The 15,437-nt window shown below is 39.7% G+C and overlaps 1 protein-coding gene across 2 annotated transcripts; it reads right to left on the bottom strand.

The window, feature by feature from the left end:
• Window positions 1-63: 63 nt before the first annotated feature.
• LOC109967923 (regulator of G-protein signaling 9-like) lies at window positions 64-15,431 on the bottom strand. Of its 2 annotated transcripts, XM_020613835.1 has the most exons (19): window positions 15,320-15,431; window positions 13,633-13,729; window positions 12,762-12,812; window positions 12,459-12,565; window positions 12,117-12,168; window positions 11,980-12,038; window positions 11,827-11,903; window positions 11,660-11,741; window positions 7,805-7,867; window positions 7,162-7,191; window positions 6,945-7,006; window positions 5,804-5,917; window positions 5,544-5,659; window positions 5,259-5,346; window positions 4,884-5,022; window positions 4,668-4,750; window positions 4,180-4,303; window positions 2,217-2,620; window positions 64-2,051 (listed from the first exon to the last, which is right to left on the bottom strand). In XM_020613835.1, exons 1-19 carry the CDS (start codon window positions 15,386-15,388, stop codon window positions 1,889-1,891), a joined length of 1,980 nt encoding a protein of 659 aa, XP_020469491.1. In that variant the 5' UTR covers window positions 15,389-15,431; the 3' UTR covers window positions 64-1,888. The 2 variants fall into 2 exon arrangements, 1 of the variants encoding a protein (XP_020469491.1); XR_002276013.1 differs by lacking the exon at window positions 64-2,051 and having other exon boundaries at window positions 2,543-2,620; window positions 3,265-4,303.
• Between the last annotated feature and the right edge of the window lie 6 nt (window positions 15,432-15,437).

The raw sequence follows: 15,437 nt of genomic DNA on the forward strand, positions 1-15,437 counted from the left end.
TATATTTATATATATCAGGTGTGCTTTGAAAACACACTGCAAACTAAATTCTATTACATTGTTTTGTTGGTGGCATAAATCTCACACACATCTCTCAAAACCTGAGCAAATACAACCAAAACTGTCTACAAGCCTATATAAGTGAGAAACTTAGTATTTTTGGTAATTTGCTGGACCTAGTGCTTTAAGTTCAAATGTCTCAGTATCTCATGAAGAAGGTGGACTTTTTTGTCAAGTTATTTATTGAGGCACTTGACACAAGCCATGGAATGTACAAATCAAATAAAACACATTTAAGGTATTTTTCACATTCTTGCATCTGTAAACACAGTAGAGATAATACATTCTGAAAGTTAATTCACATTGTACTGCCGCCCCTACTGGAGAGACACGTGAGAAAAAGAAAACCACCTCGCTCAGGATCGCGTGCAGTATATAACAGCTACACACAGTGTACAAAACGGCAGTGGAGTCAAATACAAAACTATTACCTATCCCCCATTACAGTAACTAGCAACATGTAGTAGCATGTGCTCTCATTTTACATAATGTGTGTAAGAGGTAAGTAAACTGGGGATGAGGCATCTAAGTCTATTTAGCAGTACAAGAACAATTCTCTATTTCAGAAAACGGATCATTATTAATAAATATATAAATACAGTAGCTATATTTTTATCAGTTCAAATATGTCCACTCCATGGCAATCACAGAAATCGTTTAGCTTATAAGTTACTTTTTGATGCTTGTGACCCTGTTCCTTAAAAAATGTGTTCATGCCAGCTTTGTAGAAACGTCGAAGGCCAAAGTAAAAGCTAAATATCTGTGGGTGTGGAGGTGGATAAGGCTGCTGTTGAGCTACTGTTTATGAAAAAACACAGCATGAGGTTTAAACGTGAAAGCTACAGCGCAGGTTGTGAAAGCTCTTGGATGTTTGTACACCCTGTTGTCCACTAGTGAAGCTGGGCCTGACAAAACTAACTCTCCAGTCTAAACAGCTGGCTCAGCTGGCACTCACATCAGTAAGGGTCAGTGACAGTAAGGCTGTACTTAAGGGAATATTCCACCAAAAATGTTTTGAATAACAAACATTCCCTACTGTACCTGTAGGCTTGTATGCAAAATACAATTGAACCTCTGTTTATCATTTACAGCTAATGTGGCCAGATTATTTACTCTATAATTTTGATGGGAATTTGGGAATTTTAAAGACCTTAGCAGTTTTATATTATACAAATATATAAGTATGCTTTTCATTACCAAAATTACATTTACAGTTGTATGAAGAAAGATTTGAAGCTAATAAAATTGGAACAAAATATCATTAAACATAAAATCTAAATAAAAAACTAACTTTTACATTATTTTAAGTGGCTGCTCAAACATTTCTTAGAGAGGAGGGAATGCAGGAATTCTAAGCCATGACCTCAATATTTCCTGGCAACTACATAACTGTGATTGACAACTAACTGTATTTAGCCATATTTTGGAGAAACTGTTTTGAAAAAACTGATTTTGGACAGTGGAGAAGTGGATGATGCTGCAGCCAACATGAAACCGAGCCATTTAAAGCCAACAGGCAGTGTTTGATTCTGAAAACGTATGTTTCCTACAACATGCTGATGCTCAATCTGCTGTAACCGCCATCTCTACAGTGTCCCGGGCTGACTGATCTGTGCCAGTCTCTGTGTTGTTTGGCATTTATGTTGTAGTTAGTGGCCTTGTGGTGAGGATATGATCGTGTTTACACAAGGATGATAAACACTTAATGCTCTGCCTGAGATCTTTTATCTCTGTCATAACATGGGAAATCTGCTTCCAACCTGTTTAAACAGGCACATTGCATCTGTGCCCCACAGATTTACAAACTCCATCTTTTTAATTCAGCCTCTTAGCCCATCCCGTTCTGTGGCGTGAGGCTCTCCCAGGGGCAGATGATCTCTTTGGCTCCCACTCCGCTGCGAGATGCAGCCCTGTTCTCCTCCTCCTCATCCTCAGACTCTATGGGGTAGATACGGCATTCTGGAGGAATATCCACTTTAATCTGGAAAAAACTGGAAGTTTGCAGAATGGACTTGATAAAACACAGGTTAAAATGCAGTGCAGTCAGAAAGCATGAGGACACTGTTAGCTTTACTCCAGAACATTAGATTACAAATGCTAAATAAGTATGAGGTTAGAGCTATTTTCATTGGTATATTTGTTTGGCTCACACTCACTTGCCAATCCGTCTGGGTGGAGCCTGAGTGGGCTGATCCGGGCTGATTGGTTGAATGCGGCTACTTGTCCCAGCAGCTGAGGGGCATTTAGGGGATAAGCTGGCAAACATGGTGGAGGGGGTGCAGCCCCGCTTCAGCAGACGACGCAGTGAAAAAGCCATGCGAGGCTTGGACACGTTCCCACCTATGGGGGCTCGAGTCTGAGGGTTCCCCTCGCCTTCTCCCTCACTGGTTTCCGCTCGCCGCTCAGAGGCTGAAGTGCTATCCAGGGCCACGCTGATGGGGGATGGGCAAGCCGGGGTGTGGGTCAGAAAGGGGAGAGAGGGCGAGGCGTTGGCAGATGGGTAGTCAGTGATGCCAGAGTAGACAGCAAGGTGTGGGACAGGCGTGGTGAAGCGGCACAGCTGTGAGGTCAGAGGGCAAGGAACACAAGTCACAGGACGTCTAGAGAGGGTTTCACTCCAGAAATAAATATGTCTGCAATTTCCTCCTATATATAGTTAATGTGTAAGCAAAATCACACAAACCATTATAACTATTATACCTACTTAAACACCATGATGTTCAGAGCAATAGTGGCGACATTATGATACACTGTGATGGTTTATAGAAGCCCTTGTAATGTACTATGCATAATACAGCTATTGCTTTATGTTATTCTGACAGTTAGTGAACTGAAATAGTGAAAAATGATAATCACAGTTCCCCAGATCCCAAGGTGACATTTTGATATTACAATCACATCTGAGAATCTGGAACTGCTTCAAGCTCAAACTATGAATCAGTTAACAACAGGGTTCAATTATTATTACAGTAGGCATCTCATTTTTTTGAACAGTAGATGTTTTGTATTTATACTTTGTGGAAGAAGAAAGACAGAGAAAGAAACAGGAAAAACAAAGAAAAATACAGGTAAAAAAGAAAAAGGATGGGAAATTATAGAAAGAAATGCAAAAAATAAAGTAAGAAGTACACGAAAACTGGAAAAATAGAGGGAAATGCAAATAAAAAGAGACTGGAAAAATAAAAATAGAAAAATAAAGGATACCTTGAGGCATAACTGAGACTTGTCCAGTGTCTTTGCCAACAATCAGGACAGATGCATGGACAGAATGACGTGAAAACAGTGGCTGAACGACAGCTCGAGACAAACACATAGACATGATGGTTGTTTTATTAACTTACTACTGATGACAAACAAAGCACATACACCGGTGCAGAATGTGTGTTATGCGAAATAAATGACAGACAACCGCTTGAATGGACACAAATGTAACAGATGTATGAGTACGGCTTTTGTCATTAGCCTGGTTTTCAGATGTCATTTACCAAGCAAAGAAATTTAAGTTATAGTGGAAAAACTCCAGAAAAGTGTCAAAGTGGCAAATGTCTCAAAACCTAGATAACTACTGTACATGGAAAACCAATACTGCACAGTATACAAAATAGTATCACAATACTACACTGGTAACAGATTTACTATTTAATGTCTATATATAACACTGGCTTTAATACCATGCAACTAAATTCTGATTGCATTTTCAGTACTGCACATTATTGCTTTCCGTAATGCTAACAACCACACTAGCATGACAGTGGTGTGCAGCACTGGGTTTGGATGATCTTTTTTGTGATATTCTGAGACTGAAACAATCACCAGCTGATTTTTTTTTTCCACAGAACGCCACATAGGAAACAAATCTTTGTGATTCTTTAACATTAGTACTGACACAGTCCATTGTTATTATAGATATTGATTATAATTTAGCATTAAAATGTAAACACTGTCATTAAGGGGGGAAAAAAACAGAGCTTCTATTTTAATAATTTCACAAAAAAATTCAATCTCAATTCTGAGTACTTAAAACTCCCACGTCACTGAACATCACGTTTGTGTTCACTTCTTAGGAGGAGGAGGATGCGGCGACACCTCATTCCTCTGCTTGCTGAGTTTGCTCATGACCTGTGTGATGTCAACGGTGGCACTGGCGGCCATCTTGGCCCTCTGCTCCTGCTCCTGCTGCCGGAGGATGATGGGGCTGAGACTGGGCCGTCTGTTCTTCGCATTCTGATCCAACTGGGCGTCACTAGGAGACCAGAAAGATTGATCCATGAAGACAGAAACAGAAAGAAGAGAAAGAACCAGCCAAGGGAAGAGGAGGGAGGGAATAGCAAAGTGAAAATTAAGTTTTGGAGAGGGACAGATGTGGTAATTTCAGGAAGCTACAGGGACACTAATATCAGCCAGAGAGATGACCAGTGTCACTCCCAAGGCACCCTTTGCTGTGAATAAACTTCCCTTTCTTTTCTGTATATGATTTACCATTTCTGACTCTGCAAGGTTTTATCAGACTGGTTGAAATAACCAAATTCTGTTGGTTTTTTTTCTTCAATTTATTGCCAATTTAAGCCATGGATAAGAGTTCAGCATAATCTGAAAAAGTATCTTACGTGAACTTGTGCTCCTCGGGACAGATGGCCTTCTTCAACGTATCCTTAAACACTGGCGATTTCAGGTAACGGCCGTAGGAGTCCTGCAAAATATATATTATATATATAAACTCGTCATGAATCTGTGGTGTTTGATGCAGGTGAGTACAAGCTGTTGGAACATAAAATGCCACCATTATCTTGTGGTTGAACCCAACTGCTGGTGTGTTTACTAACCTTCTTCATGAGCATGTAGATGTGAGTTTGGGCTGCATCCAGGACGTATCTGTGTGGGTGTTTCAGGCCATTCACTGTGATTTCCATTGTCTTTCCATCGATGTTGATCCACCGCGGTGCACCACGTGCCAGGAAGGTTCTGGGATCAGGAGAGTGGGAGAAACAGACAAGGACTGTAACTATTTTGAGGTACTTGTACTTTATTTGATCATTACTTTTATCTGTAATTGAGTATCTTTACAGGCATTAATACTTTTACTTCATGGCAACTTCCTGCCTCTGACTATCAGGCTGATGACTAGACTAAACCCTTTAGCTTTATTTCCCACCTCTACTGCTATTATCATTGATCAGAGAAGACAAGAAAGACATTACTTGTAGATCTGCTCTGCTTTCTCTCTCATCGTCGCAGCAGTGCCCCATTTCAGATCTTCACAACTCTCCCAGAATGCCAAGTTCTCACCTGAAGTGGTTTGGAATAAATTAGAACATAACAGAAAAAAAGTATAGTCATCATGCTTTTCTTAGAACCTTCTAATGGCTGGAAAATTAACATTGCAAAAAAAAAAATCTACAGTGCAGCAAGTTTGCAATAATAGCACTTGTGTAATCTGTGCCGTTCCACTATTTTTGTCTATCTGATCTAATTAACCATCGCACCGCTGAATTCTTTCTTCAGGAAGAGTCTGAAATCGTCTCGTCCTCGAGGGTCTGACAGCAGCTCTCCGAAGCTGAACGTCCACCTCTCCACACGCATTTTAGTCGGTATTTCTACACTGTTACACACAAATAACCACAGAGAAAGAAATTCATCAAAGTATATACACAACTGAGCTTTTTAAATTTATACTTCAACGTTCAGTTGAACCCCTGTAATAGTGAAGACAGTATAAATCATGCTGCATCCTCAGCTGACTCACTTGGGCATGTTCAGGGTCCAGTATGTGACATCATCAGTCAGCCAGGGGTTGCTGGGAAGACACTTGGACAGGAAGGGGTCATGGCTGTTGTAGGTAGCACAGTACTTTACCAATCTGCATGAACAGGGAAAAGTAATTTATTGTCTAATGTGTGAAGAAAGTAACTTTTTCTCTACAGGCGATCATGAGCCAAGTTCACATCACAGGCCTTAAAAGACAGGTTTGGGATTTTTCAAGTTGGTCTTAATACAATACTGACATACTAACTTCTCCTACTCTCCACACTGACTCTCAGCCAGACTACACTGTAAATAAATAAGGGACTAAATATACAGCATGTATTCTAATGTATTCCAAAGCTCAAATGAAGCTTCATCTGACCCACTAAGTTAATTTGAGTTGGTTTGTTGCTTGTCAGATCTTTTTGTGTTGATGTCACTTACAAACCTGAATGTGAGGCATGTATTTAGCTCCAAGGTGAACACACTGCTGAGGTCCTGAACTGCCACATAGATTTAAATGTAATGTGAGCCACATGTGTATAAGAATAACAGCAGTAACGTCATTTGTGTGACAGTCAAATTGCACAGTTTCCTCAGAAACTACCCGATTACAATATGTTCCTTCCAGTTTGGTTTGATCAAAAGCAAAATGTTCAACAGAAGTGAAATTTCATCATCTCTCCACTGACCCCGATCACTGTTGGTGCTTTCCTCTAGGTTTATTTTTCCTGGTTTTTGAGGAATCAACATTGTTAAATATGTGGACTGACACACGTAAAGAGAAGTGAGATGGTGAAAAAATACCTCATGAATTCTGACCTGACCGCTCTGACTGTGCTCACATAGAAAGAGATTGTATACGAATCAGATGTAGGACCATATATGAAGTGGCCCCAGTCTCATTTAAAAATCTGATTTGGATTGTTCACACACCCATGAAAACATCAGATCTGAGTCATCTGGAGGGAAATAAAAATTTGATTTGCATCACTTCATCATGTACTGGGAACAAGCCACTGAACCTGCAGTTACTGTTTGTGTATCATTCCCCACCTGCAGGTCAGTCAGTGAAGATGTACGTTTGTGAAGTTTGCTATTTGCTATTAGAGGAGAAGTGGGAATAGGACGGGCTGTCTTACGCGCCAATGGACACAGATGACTTCACTCTAGGTCTCATGATGGACTGCTGGGTAAAGATCATCTACAGAAAGCAGAGGTGAGACGCCAGCCATTAAAATAGAGAAAAAATAGAGTTGTCTCTATAGATAGATGCTAAGGGTTAATACAGCTCTTGGTTTAGATGAAACAGGGTGAGAGAGAAGTCAAAGAAAGAGTGGAAAATAAATTCTCACTTACAATTCTCTCGTAGAAGTCATGGGTTTTTGCCTGAGGATGAAAATATATCAGATGTTATTACAGATTGTCATATCACAGATTTTTAAAAACTATGTTTATTATCAATGCTATCACTTAAACTGATGATACAGACTTTCACAAAAGATGCATTCAAGTATCCTCGTCTCCTCAGAGCAGAAATACAGTAAGAGCTTTGGGACGTGGACCGGAATGACTTCCAGGTCGAGCAAGTAACAATAATATAAAGGAACTGGGATTTACCTTTAGTCTGATGAGTAAAATGAGTGGAGAGCCCCTTTAAGTAGGTTTGGCATGTAGTTTTGATGGTCAGTTTAGGGATACATGCATTATGTCAAGTACAAACATGTGCATGTGTGTGTGTGTGATTCATAACCAGTTTAAAAGTCAGATTACAAAAAGAGCCATGGGAAATGCCTGCAGGGAAGAGAAGAGAAGAGAAGAGAAAAGAAGAGAAGAATTTAGTAAAAGAAAAGTGCGCTATTTGAAACTGCAGAGAGGGAACATAAAAGGAAGATAAGCCGCCTTTGCTCCACCTGCAGCTATGCATCGAGGCTTCTTACTGAATATAAGCTGACTGACAGGAATCATGTTCATACAGGTCATGCAGTGACTCACCTGTTACCTCATCTGCATTAGGATCTACTCGTCGATCCAGTCCGTAGTCCATGGCACTCACAGTCCCTGGCTACACACACGTGCACACACATCAACAAAGACAAAAATACACAATGTGTGTTTACCAAAGGAGTAATTCATTAAAGCAGATGGCTGTTTTATTGTGCTAATCATAGGCTTATAATGTGTCCTACTTTTCCTGACCATCTGAGACAACCAGTCACATGTAAAATGTGATTTTGTGGATTCACTCCTGAACAGCTACAACGCCAAGTAGTTTGTTTCCAGCAGCAAAAAATGTACTGACCTGAATGTGCAGTATATATGGAATAAATCTGTAACTGGATTATATTAGCTCACATGGAAACATATTATAAATAAGTTCTACAAACAGTATGTGACAGTCAAATAACATGCAGACTCAGGAATCCTCAGTAAAGCTTCGTAACAACAGAATGTCATGGAAAGTTTCATCAGTTAATTTGGAGGGTTGTAGTGGGTTACTGGTTACACTAATCTTTGATTTAATTATGGATTTTAGCTTATTGTACTGGATGAACTGTTCTCTCTGAACTCCGTACCTCTGGATCAGTGTATTAAATGATATGAACTGGTTATTTTCAAATAGGTGATGTAAGTGAGTGATTCCTTTGTGTTGCCATGTTGGGAAATAGACAGTTGCCATGTTGGCAAATGGATAGGGTTATTATGCAGTTGAAAATCAGGGTTGTGCCAAATTGGAGTGTATCTACATGGTGCGAGTGATGATTTAGTGATTTTGTTTACTTTCCACCAGGCTGTCAGAGTTGAGAGGAGTGTGATGTTCTTACAGTAGTTCATTTTCTTAATAGAGTTTGGTAGAAAAGGGAGGTCTGCAACTGAGTTATTTTTGCTCTAATTCTATCCATGCACTGTTGTAACTGCCCTGAATCCATTTGACTAAATATTGTAGCTGATTTGCTGAGTAGTAATATTGGAAATTTGGTTGCTATAGACCACCTAGTGATTTCTTCTTTTGGAGTGTAGATAGAGAAATTTTGGGTTTCTTGTTTTCACAATTTTATTGGAAATTTATAGAATCAAGTCATTTAAACCATTTATCTGTGGGTGTTGTGGGAAGCATTGTAAACAGATAGTTGATTTGAGGTAGAGTTTTCATTTTGACAGTAGCTATTCGACCAATGAGTGAGAAAGGAAGATTGGACCAACATTTAAAATCATCTTCTATCTTTTTTAGCAAGGAGGTGTAGTTGAGATTAAAAAGTTCTGACAGCCTGGGAGAGATATTAATACCAAGATATTTAATGTTGCCTGTGCAGAAGTGGGGGGAGGAGTCTTGAGCTGCAGAATCCTAGGCATCCCCTCAGAGAGTGGTAGTATGGCAGATTTATCCCAATTTATTGTATAGTTTAAGATCTTAGAAAATGTGTTAATGTGTAATGTTTCCTGTAGAGAATTGTAGGGATCCTGTAAATATAACAATACATCATCTGCATAAAGACTAGAGTAAGTATCTTGTATTCCTTTAATTATATTGTTCTGTCGTATAGCTGCTGCTAGAGGTTCGATGAAAATGGCGAATAGAGATAGTGAGAGTGGGCATCCTCATCTGTAAAATGAAACTTTGTGACCTCATCCCGTTTGTTCTTATTGTCGCCCTAGGTGATGTGTACAGTGTTCTTATCCAATGAGTGAACGACTCTCCAAACCCAAATCTGCATAATGTCCAGTTAACTATGTCAAATGCTTTCTCTGCATCTAGTGATAAAATTATGGTTTTGGTTTGTTTTTGTTGTGCAAGATTAATCAAATTAAATAATCTACGGATGCTATGTGAAGCATTTTTGTTTTTGATGAAACCTGTTTGATCTGGGTGGATTAATATGAAATTATGAAAATTACAGATTCCAAGAAAATAATATCCAAGCTATATGAACTCATATCAAATACAGATTCAACAATAACAATACCAAAATTCAAATGGGAAAATGATTTAACTCTCCCCCTCAACTCCAACTTCTGGACAGAAATTTGCAATAACATCTTTTCTATGACCAGCAACATAAACTTACAACTTATACAATACAGGACCATTTATAGGACCCATATTACAGAAAGTAAAATGTTCAACATGGGTTTCACTGACACAGACATCTGTTCACAATGCACTCTAGGTTGCACTGACAATTATTTTCATGCTACTTGGACCTGCCAACCAGTTCATTCCCCCTGGATACGTAGCAGTGACAGAGAAACTTTCCACCATCTTGGGCTGTAGAATCCCTCCTTCTCCATCACTTTGTTTACTCAGTAATATCATAAAAATCAACCACCTACCAATCAAATACAAAAACCCACTCATCATTTCTCTATCTATTGCCAAGAAAACAATCTTTCAAAACTGGAAATAAAAAAATCACTACACATAAACCACTGGACCAACCTACTGTTATCATCATTATTATTGGTATTTATTTATTTATGTTTTTATTTATTTATTTTCCCTCCTTTTCCTTTTCTTTCATTTCATAGACTGCATAAGTTAGAAATACCCACACTTCACACCCTCACACCCTACAATCTTGTAAAACACTCTATATCTTTTTGTAAAGTCATGTATCTGTTTTCTTGTCTCCCATGTTCGGTCCTGTTTTGTTAATGTGTTACTTTGTTTCAATTAAAAAAACAACAACAACAACAACAACAAAAATGTCATGGAAAGTGTCCTCTTCCAAAAATGCTCTCAAAAAACTGGGTAAAAAATTTTGGCTGAAGGAAAAGTGATATATACACTAGTTAGCAAGCTTGTTTCTGTCATTTTATTCTTATTCGCAGCATTTTAGGAAATAAACTTATATACTTTCTTGCCAAGAGTTAGATGAGATGTCAATACCACGTCTGTGTATTCAGTACAAAAGCAGCCACAAAGTGATTGGCGTAGCGTAGCATAAAGGCTAGAAGCAGGGGGAAACGGCTAGGCTGGCTGGTGTCAATGTTCATAAATTTTAATTATATTAACAATAACACAATCCTCTTAAAATGAAATTGAATTCATAAGCAATAAAAAGCGTCTTTGCTCAGTTTACTCGGGTGTTTTGCTGCTACAGCCTTAGTTTGGTCTGGTATGACCTTTAGTGTTAGTAAACTTTAGTTGTTGCTGTATAACTGATATGTCTGAGAGTTTTCTGACTGTATGATTTTTTCCAACTGGTGCTTCTGTATGAGGATTTACCATGATCCTGTAACTATCACTTACTCTTTTAAACATTTGCTAGTTGCAGTTCAGCAAAAGTTGTGAGTCAGTAATCCAGCCTGACAACACAGGATGAATACAGACTCTCAGTGCCACAAGCACAAGGTGCAAACCACTGCATAACATTCTCCTACATAGTGTGAAATATTAATCACTTGTGCCCTTTCCCTCTGACTGGACATGTAATGATAATGAGGCATCATGGGTAGAGATAATGAGATACCCTGGGAAGTAAAGAGGAGGAGTGCAATTTATTTTCACGCTTCTCTGTCGCTGGAAATCCACTGTTATCTACATGGAGCTGTGTGCGGAGCACAAGTCCAATAACTGTGTGTGTGTGTCCTTGTTTTTCTATACTTGTGTAACCCAAAATCAGTGAGTTATTATCTTTGCGGGGACCAGAAGTCACTTGTGGTGACCGGAGGGTGGTTCCCATGACATAGTTCATTGAATTTTATGAAAACGAAGGGATGTAAGGTTGGAGCAAGTGTCAGCTCTGGCTAGGGTTAAGGTTAGGCAAGTAGCAGTCTCTTGGAAATGAATTTAAGTCTATGTAGGGATCCAGTAAGTGATGAAAACAAGGATGTGTGTGTGCGTGTGTATTCTCACTGGAGGTCTGTGAACCACCCAGTAGGCTCTCTCCTGGCAGTCAAACACCACACGGTCTGGTTTCTTCCTCTCCTTTGCAGCCCTAAAATTGTGCACAAACACACAGAATCATAACACCTTCTTGACCTTAAAATCCAGTGATGTCTTTGAGATTCTCTCAAACCTACCTGTACTGTTCTTTAGCTTGCATCACTATGAAATCCCATTTATGATTCATCCACTTGTGAAGACGGTTATACTGCTCCTGAGGACATAAAGTAACACCCTCAGTAAATGCCAGCAAACATAATTTCTCATGGGTCTCTCAGTCTTGTTCTCACCTGCTCATGCAGCTCCAGGATTCCTTTCTTACGTATGTTTCTTTTTGCCAAGTAGATTGCTTCGGTAATAAAACAGAAAGGAGTGTTAGCTGAGTGTGTTGATAACAGGAAATGAGGTCAAATGTAATCATGCTCACCATAATCTGTATCCTCAACAGGCCACTGCTGTGTGGGCCAGAAGTACGGTGTCTGGAAAGGACAAAAGACAGAAGTGACACAGAATCAGAAGAGTTATTGTGATTTATTGTGACAGGTCAAACACAAAACTGGGCTAATTTACTGTTACTCTAGAATCCAAAATGAGACCAGTTTGGGGATTTTTATTACAAAATAAACACGTATTTTCTGCCCCTCTAATGGGAAACTCTTTGGACAGGTTAAGCAGAAATTTACTAAAATGAAGCTTAAAAGTAGGAATGACCCCAAGTCCTCAGTGAAGGCTTTGAGAGTTTTGCTAAGGATCTGACATGTGTGTTCACCTGAAAGCGATAGAGAGAGGCATCTGGCTTGACCACTAAGCGTTTGTGGTCTTGTAGAGGGTAGATGTATCCTAACGCTACCAGCATAGAGCCAAATTTCCTCGCCTCTGAAGTCAACAGACATGGGGACAAGCAGAAATTCACTGATTATATTCACTTCAAAGGAAGGTTCATGGCAATTTTAATTACTTGAGAAGACATAGTAAGACCCACTTTGATGCTAATGTTATAAATACAAAAAAAGACTCCTTTAACTGACATACTCTGTGTATCATGTACATGTATGTTGACCGCATCTCTCACCTTGTGTGTCTATTTGAAATCTGTCCGCTAGCCATGCAATTATGTCTTCACCTGAGGAGAAAAGCCACATATGATAAATCAAATAGAATATGTCAAAAATATGAAGCACTAGTTAGAAAAGCAGCTCTGACAGAGAACAACAAGACATAAGTGTTGCATATGTCGACAGGTGGGTGGGAGTGTGCCTGTAAATGCCAGACCCCTCTCGAAAACACCATGACCGATAGCTTGTGTGTCTCTACAGCTAATGGGGGAGACAGAGGAAAGGAGGAGGAAGACAAGGGAATCTGTGGAAGAATCACAATGGGAAACAAAGTAGAGAAAAGAAGAGAAGGGGAAAGGAAACAAATCTATAGGAAAGGAGGAAAGAGGCCTGGGAACGATATGAAATTAAACAAAGGGAGAGGAGAAAAGAGGGGAGGAAACAACAGGAGAGTAAAGGAAAGTTTATCAAATAAGGAAAGGAAACAAAAGGAAAGAAGCAGAGAACAGAGGAGCAGTTCCTTAGTTTTATGTTGCAAGTGACGTAGAAGTCTAGGTTCCCTGTCTGTTTCTTCTCCTCCTCCATCACCACCTCCTCGCTGTCTCTCTGTTTTTCTCCTGTTTGTGTTTGCTTCTTTTCCTCTCGTTCGCTCAACCATCATCATCCTCCTTCACCTCCTACTTTGCTCCCTCTCTCTGACTCCGAGATCACTGGGGTTGTCATGGAGATGAAATCTGTAGCGCTCGAGTTTGAGCCCAGAGCTCTGGTATCCTCCACTGAGGCTATGCAGGCACAATCACTCAACCAGCTGCAGAATAACATCCTGTGTACTACTTTATATGTGCATTCATCTGTGTTTGTATGCGTGCGTCAGTGTGTTCTCCTCACCGGTAATAGCATGTGGTATCGTTGTGATAACCAATCTCTGAGGCTGTGACTTCACACCTGTTTTGGGGTCCTGCATCTCCAGCAACACCTTTTCTGCCTGCAAACAAATATAAAGGGTTACCACAACAACAGAGGTTACCAGGTCAACGGGTTGCTATTACACTTAATAGGTCGGAGGGAAAATCTGGCCAGAAAACTGTATTTTGTGGAGAAAAGCAGGTAATGGATTTTTGTGAATGAAATCTGCTCCAGAATTATTCATTGTGAAGTGTCTAGGACATGACGGTGATGATGATTACTGTCATCATCTTCAGCATGCACAACACCATGACTAACCTCTCCTCTCTTTAATGAAATATTTGGAAAACTGGCATCTAAATTGATTTGAAAACTCTGTGGCAACTTGCCCCCTTGGGATATTAGGGTTCACCCTCCAAGCCTGTGTAATTAATACTTCCTATCAGACAAATGTTGGACGATTTAGTTGCTGTAGTTAGTTAAGTCAATCTTAGCCATTCAGCTTTTTTTTTCCCCAAATGGCATTTCTGAACTTTAATGCTGCATTTATACATGTGAAGTGATATGAGGTTTGTTTCATGTCCTGATCTCATGGCTTTTGTTTGGCTTGTGTGGGAGGTTTGCAATGAGTCACAGCCATCTAAATAGTTTTATCATCTTATGCCACAGCCCCCACAGATCCCACTGCTCAGGTGTGTACTAGAAAGCCAGGAATCAAGCAGTGCATTAATTCATTTTGTGTGAAAGTGTGTGTGAGAGAGAAAGACACAGTGTATGTGGCTGACTCCTGGGCCTGTTTGAAGTGGCTTTGTGCTTTGAAGTCATCCTGGAAAGGCCGTAAGCTCCGGGCTCAGCCGGACCAAAGTGGGCTTTCATGAACCCAAACAAATTCTTTTGTAAATGAGTTCCCTTGTTACCCTGAGTGCCATGCATCATCTGGGATCAGTAGGCTCTGAAAGTATTATGTTAATGAAATAGCTTTTGTCTTAATTATTTCCTACACAGATTTTCCAGTACCAAAACTTAGTGCACATATGTATTTCCTAACTTGAATGAATTTGAAATGTGAGATGATGAATCATGTGCCGCTCTAGCCACAGGACTGGGCTGTTGTTTTTAATACACAGTGCTTGGATTAAATTCTTTCCAGGGGCTGGTTGGTGTAAATGGAAGCACTGATGCTGATCCAGACTTAATGCTTATTAAACCTAATGACCTTATTACTGTGAAACGGTTGCAACAAAGCACAGTCTAATATTTAGTGTGATGGGCAGATAAAAGTGTGCACTGAAACCAAGATGACATTTGATTTGCAGTATTTTGATGTCATTTTGTGACGTTTCTCTCAGTGAAATGTAACAAATTCATATTTTAATACATAAACAATGCATGTTTGCTAGCTGAAATTCCTCAAAGCATTATGCAGTCCACAACTGTCTGATATAAATAAATCATCATGAATCCAGATTTCCTCTGAGGACCTGTAAAGAAATCAGACTGTCTTGGCACTAATGCCAACACAACCAGGATTTATGAGGTTACAGTAGACCACTACAGTCCAACCATTGCGTTGGAGGGTTGATATAACTGACCTATCTATAGGTGCGTCTGCAGGTATAGTCTATATACCTGAGCAAGGTTATGATTATGATCTCTTATGATCACCTACCTTCTTAAGACAAGCCATCCGCGGTCGATATCTTTGTCCATAATCCCGTAGAGTGTTTCTAATGGTCATGTCAGATGCTTTTCACTTTCTCTCAGACATACATGCAGCACCAGTGTCT

This window comes from Monopterus albus, unplaced genomic scaffold (assembly GCF_001952655.1).
Source record: "Monopterus albus unplaced genomic scaffold, M_albus_1.0 scaffold139.1, whole genome shotgun sequence".
NCBI classification, from domain to species: Eukaryota; Metazoa; Chordata; class Actinopteri; order Synbranchiformes; family Synbranchidae; genus Monopterus; species Monopterus albus.

Coding starts and splice junctions, on each gene's coding strand:
- LOC109967923 (XM_020613835.1), bottom strand. CDS start 15,388: ATGACCATTAGAAACACTCTACGGGATTATGGACAAAGATATCGACCG. Junction 13,730..15,319: donor GGATGGCTTGTCTTAAGAAG/GTAGGTGATCAT, acceptor ATTTGTTTGCAG/GCAGAAAAGGTGTTGCTGGA. Junction 2,621..4,179: donor CCACCGTTGACATCACACAG/GTCATGAGCAAA, acceptor CTGACCTCACAG/CTGTGCCGCTTCACCACGCC.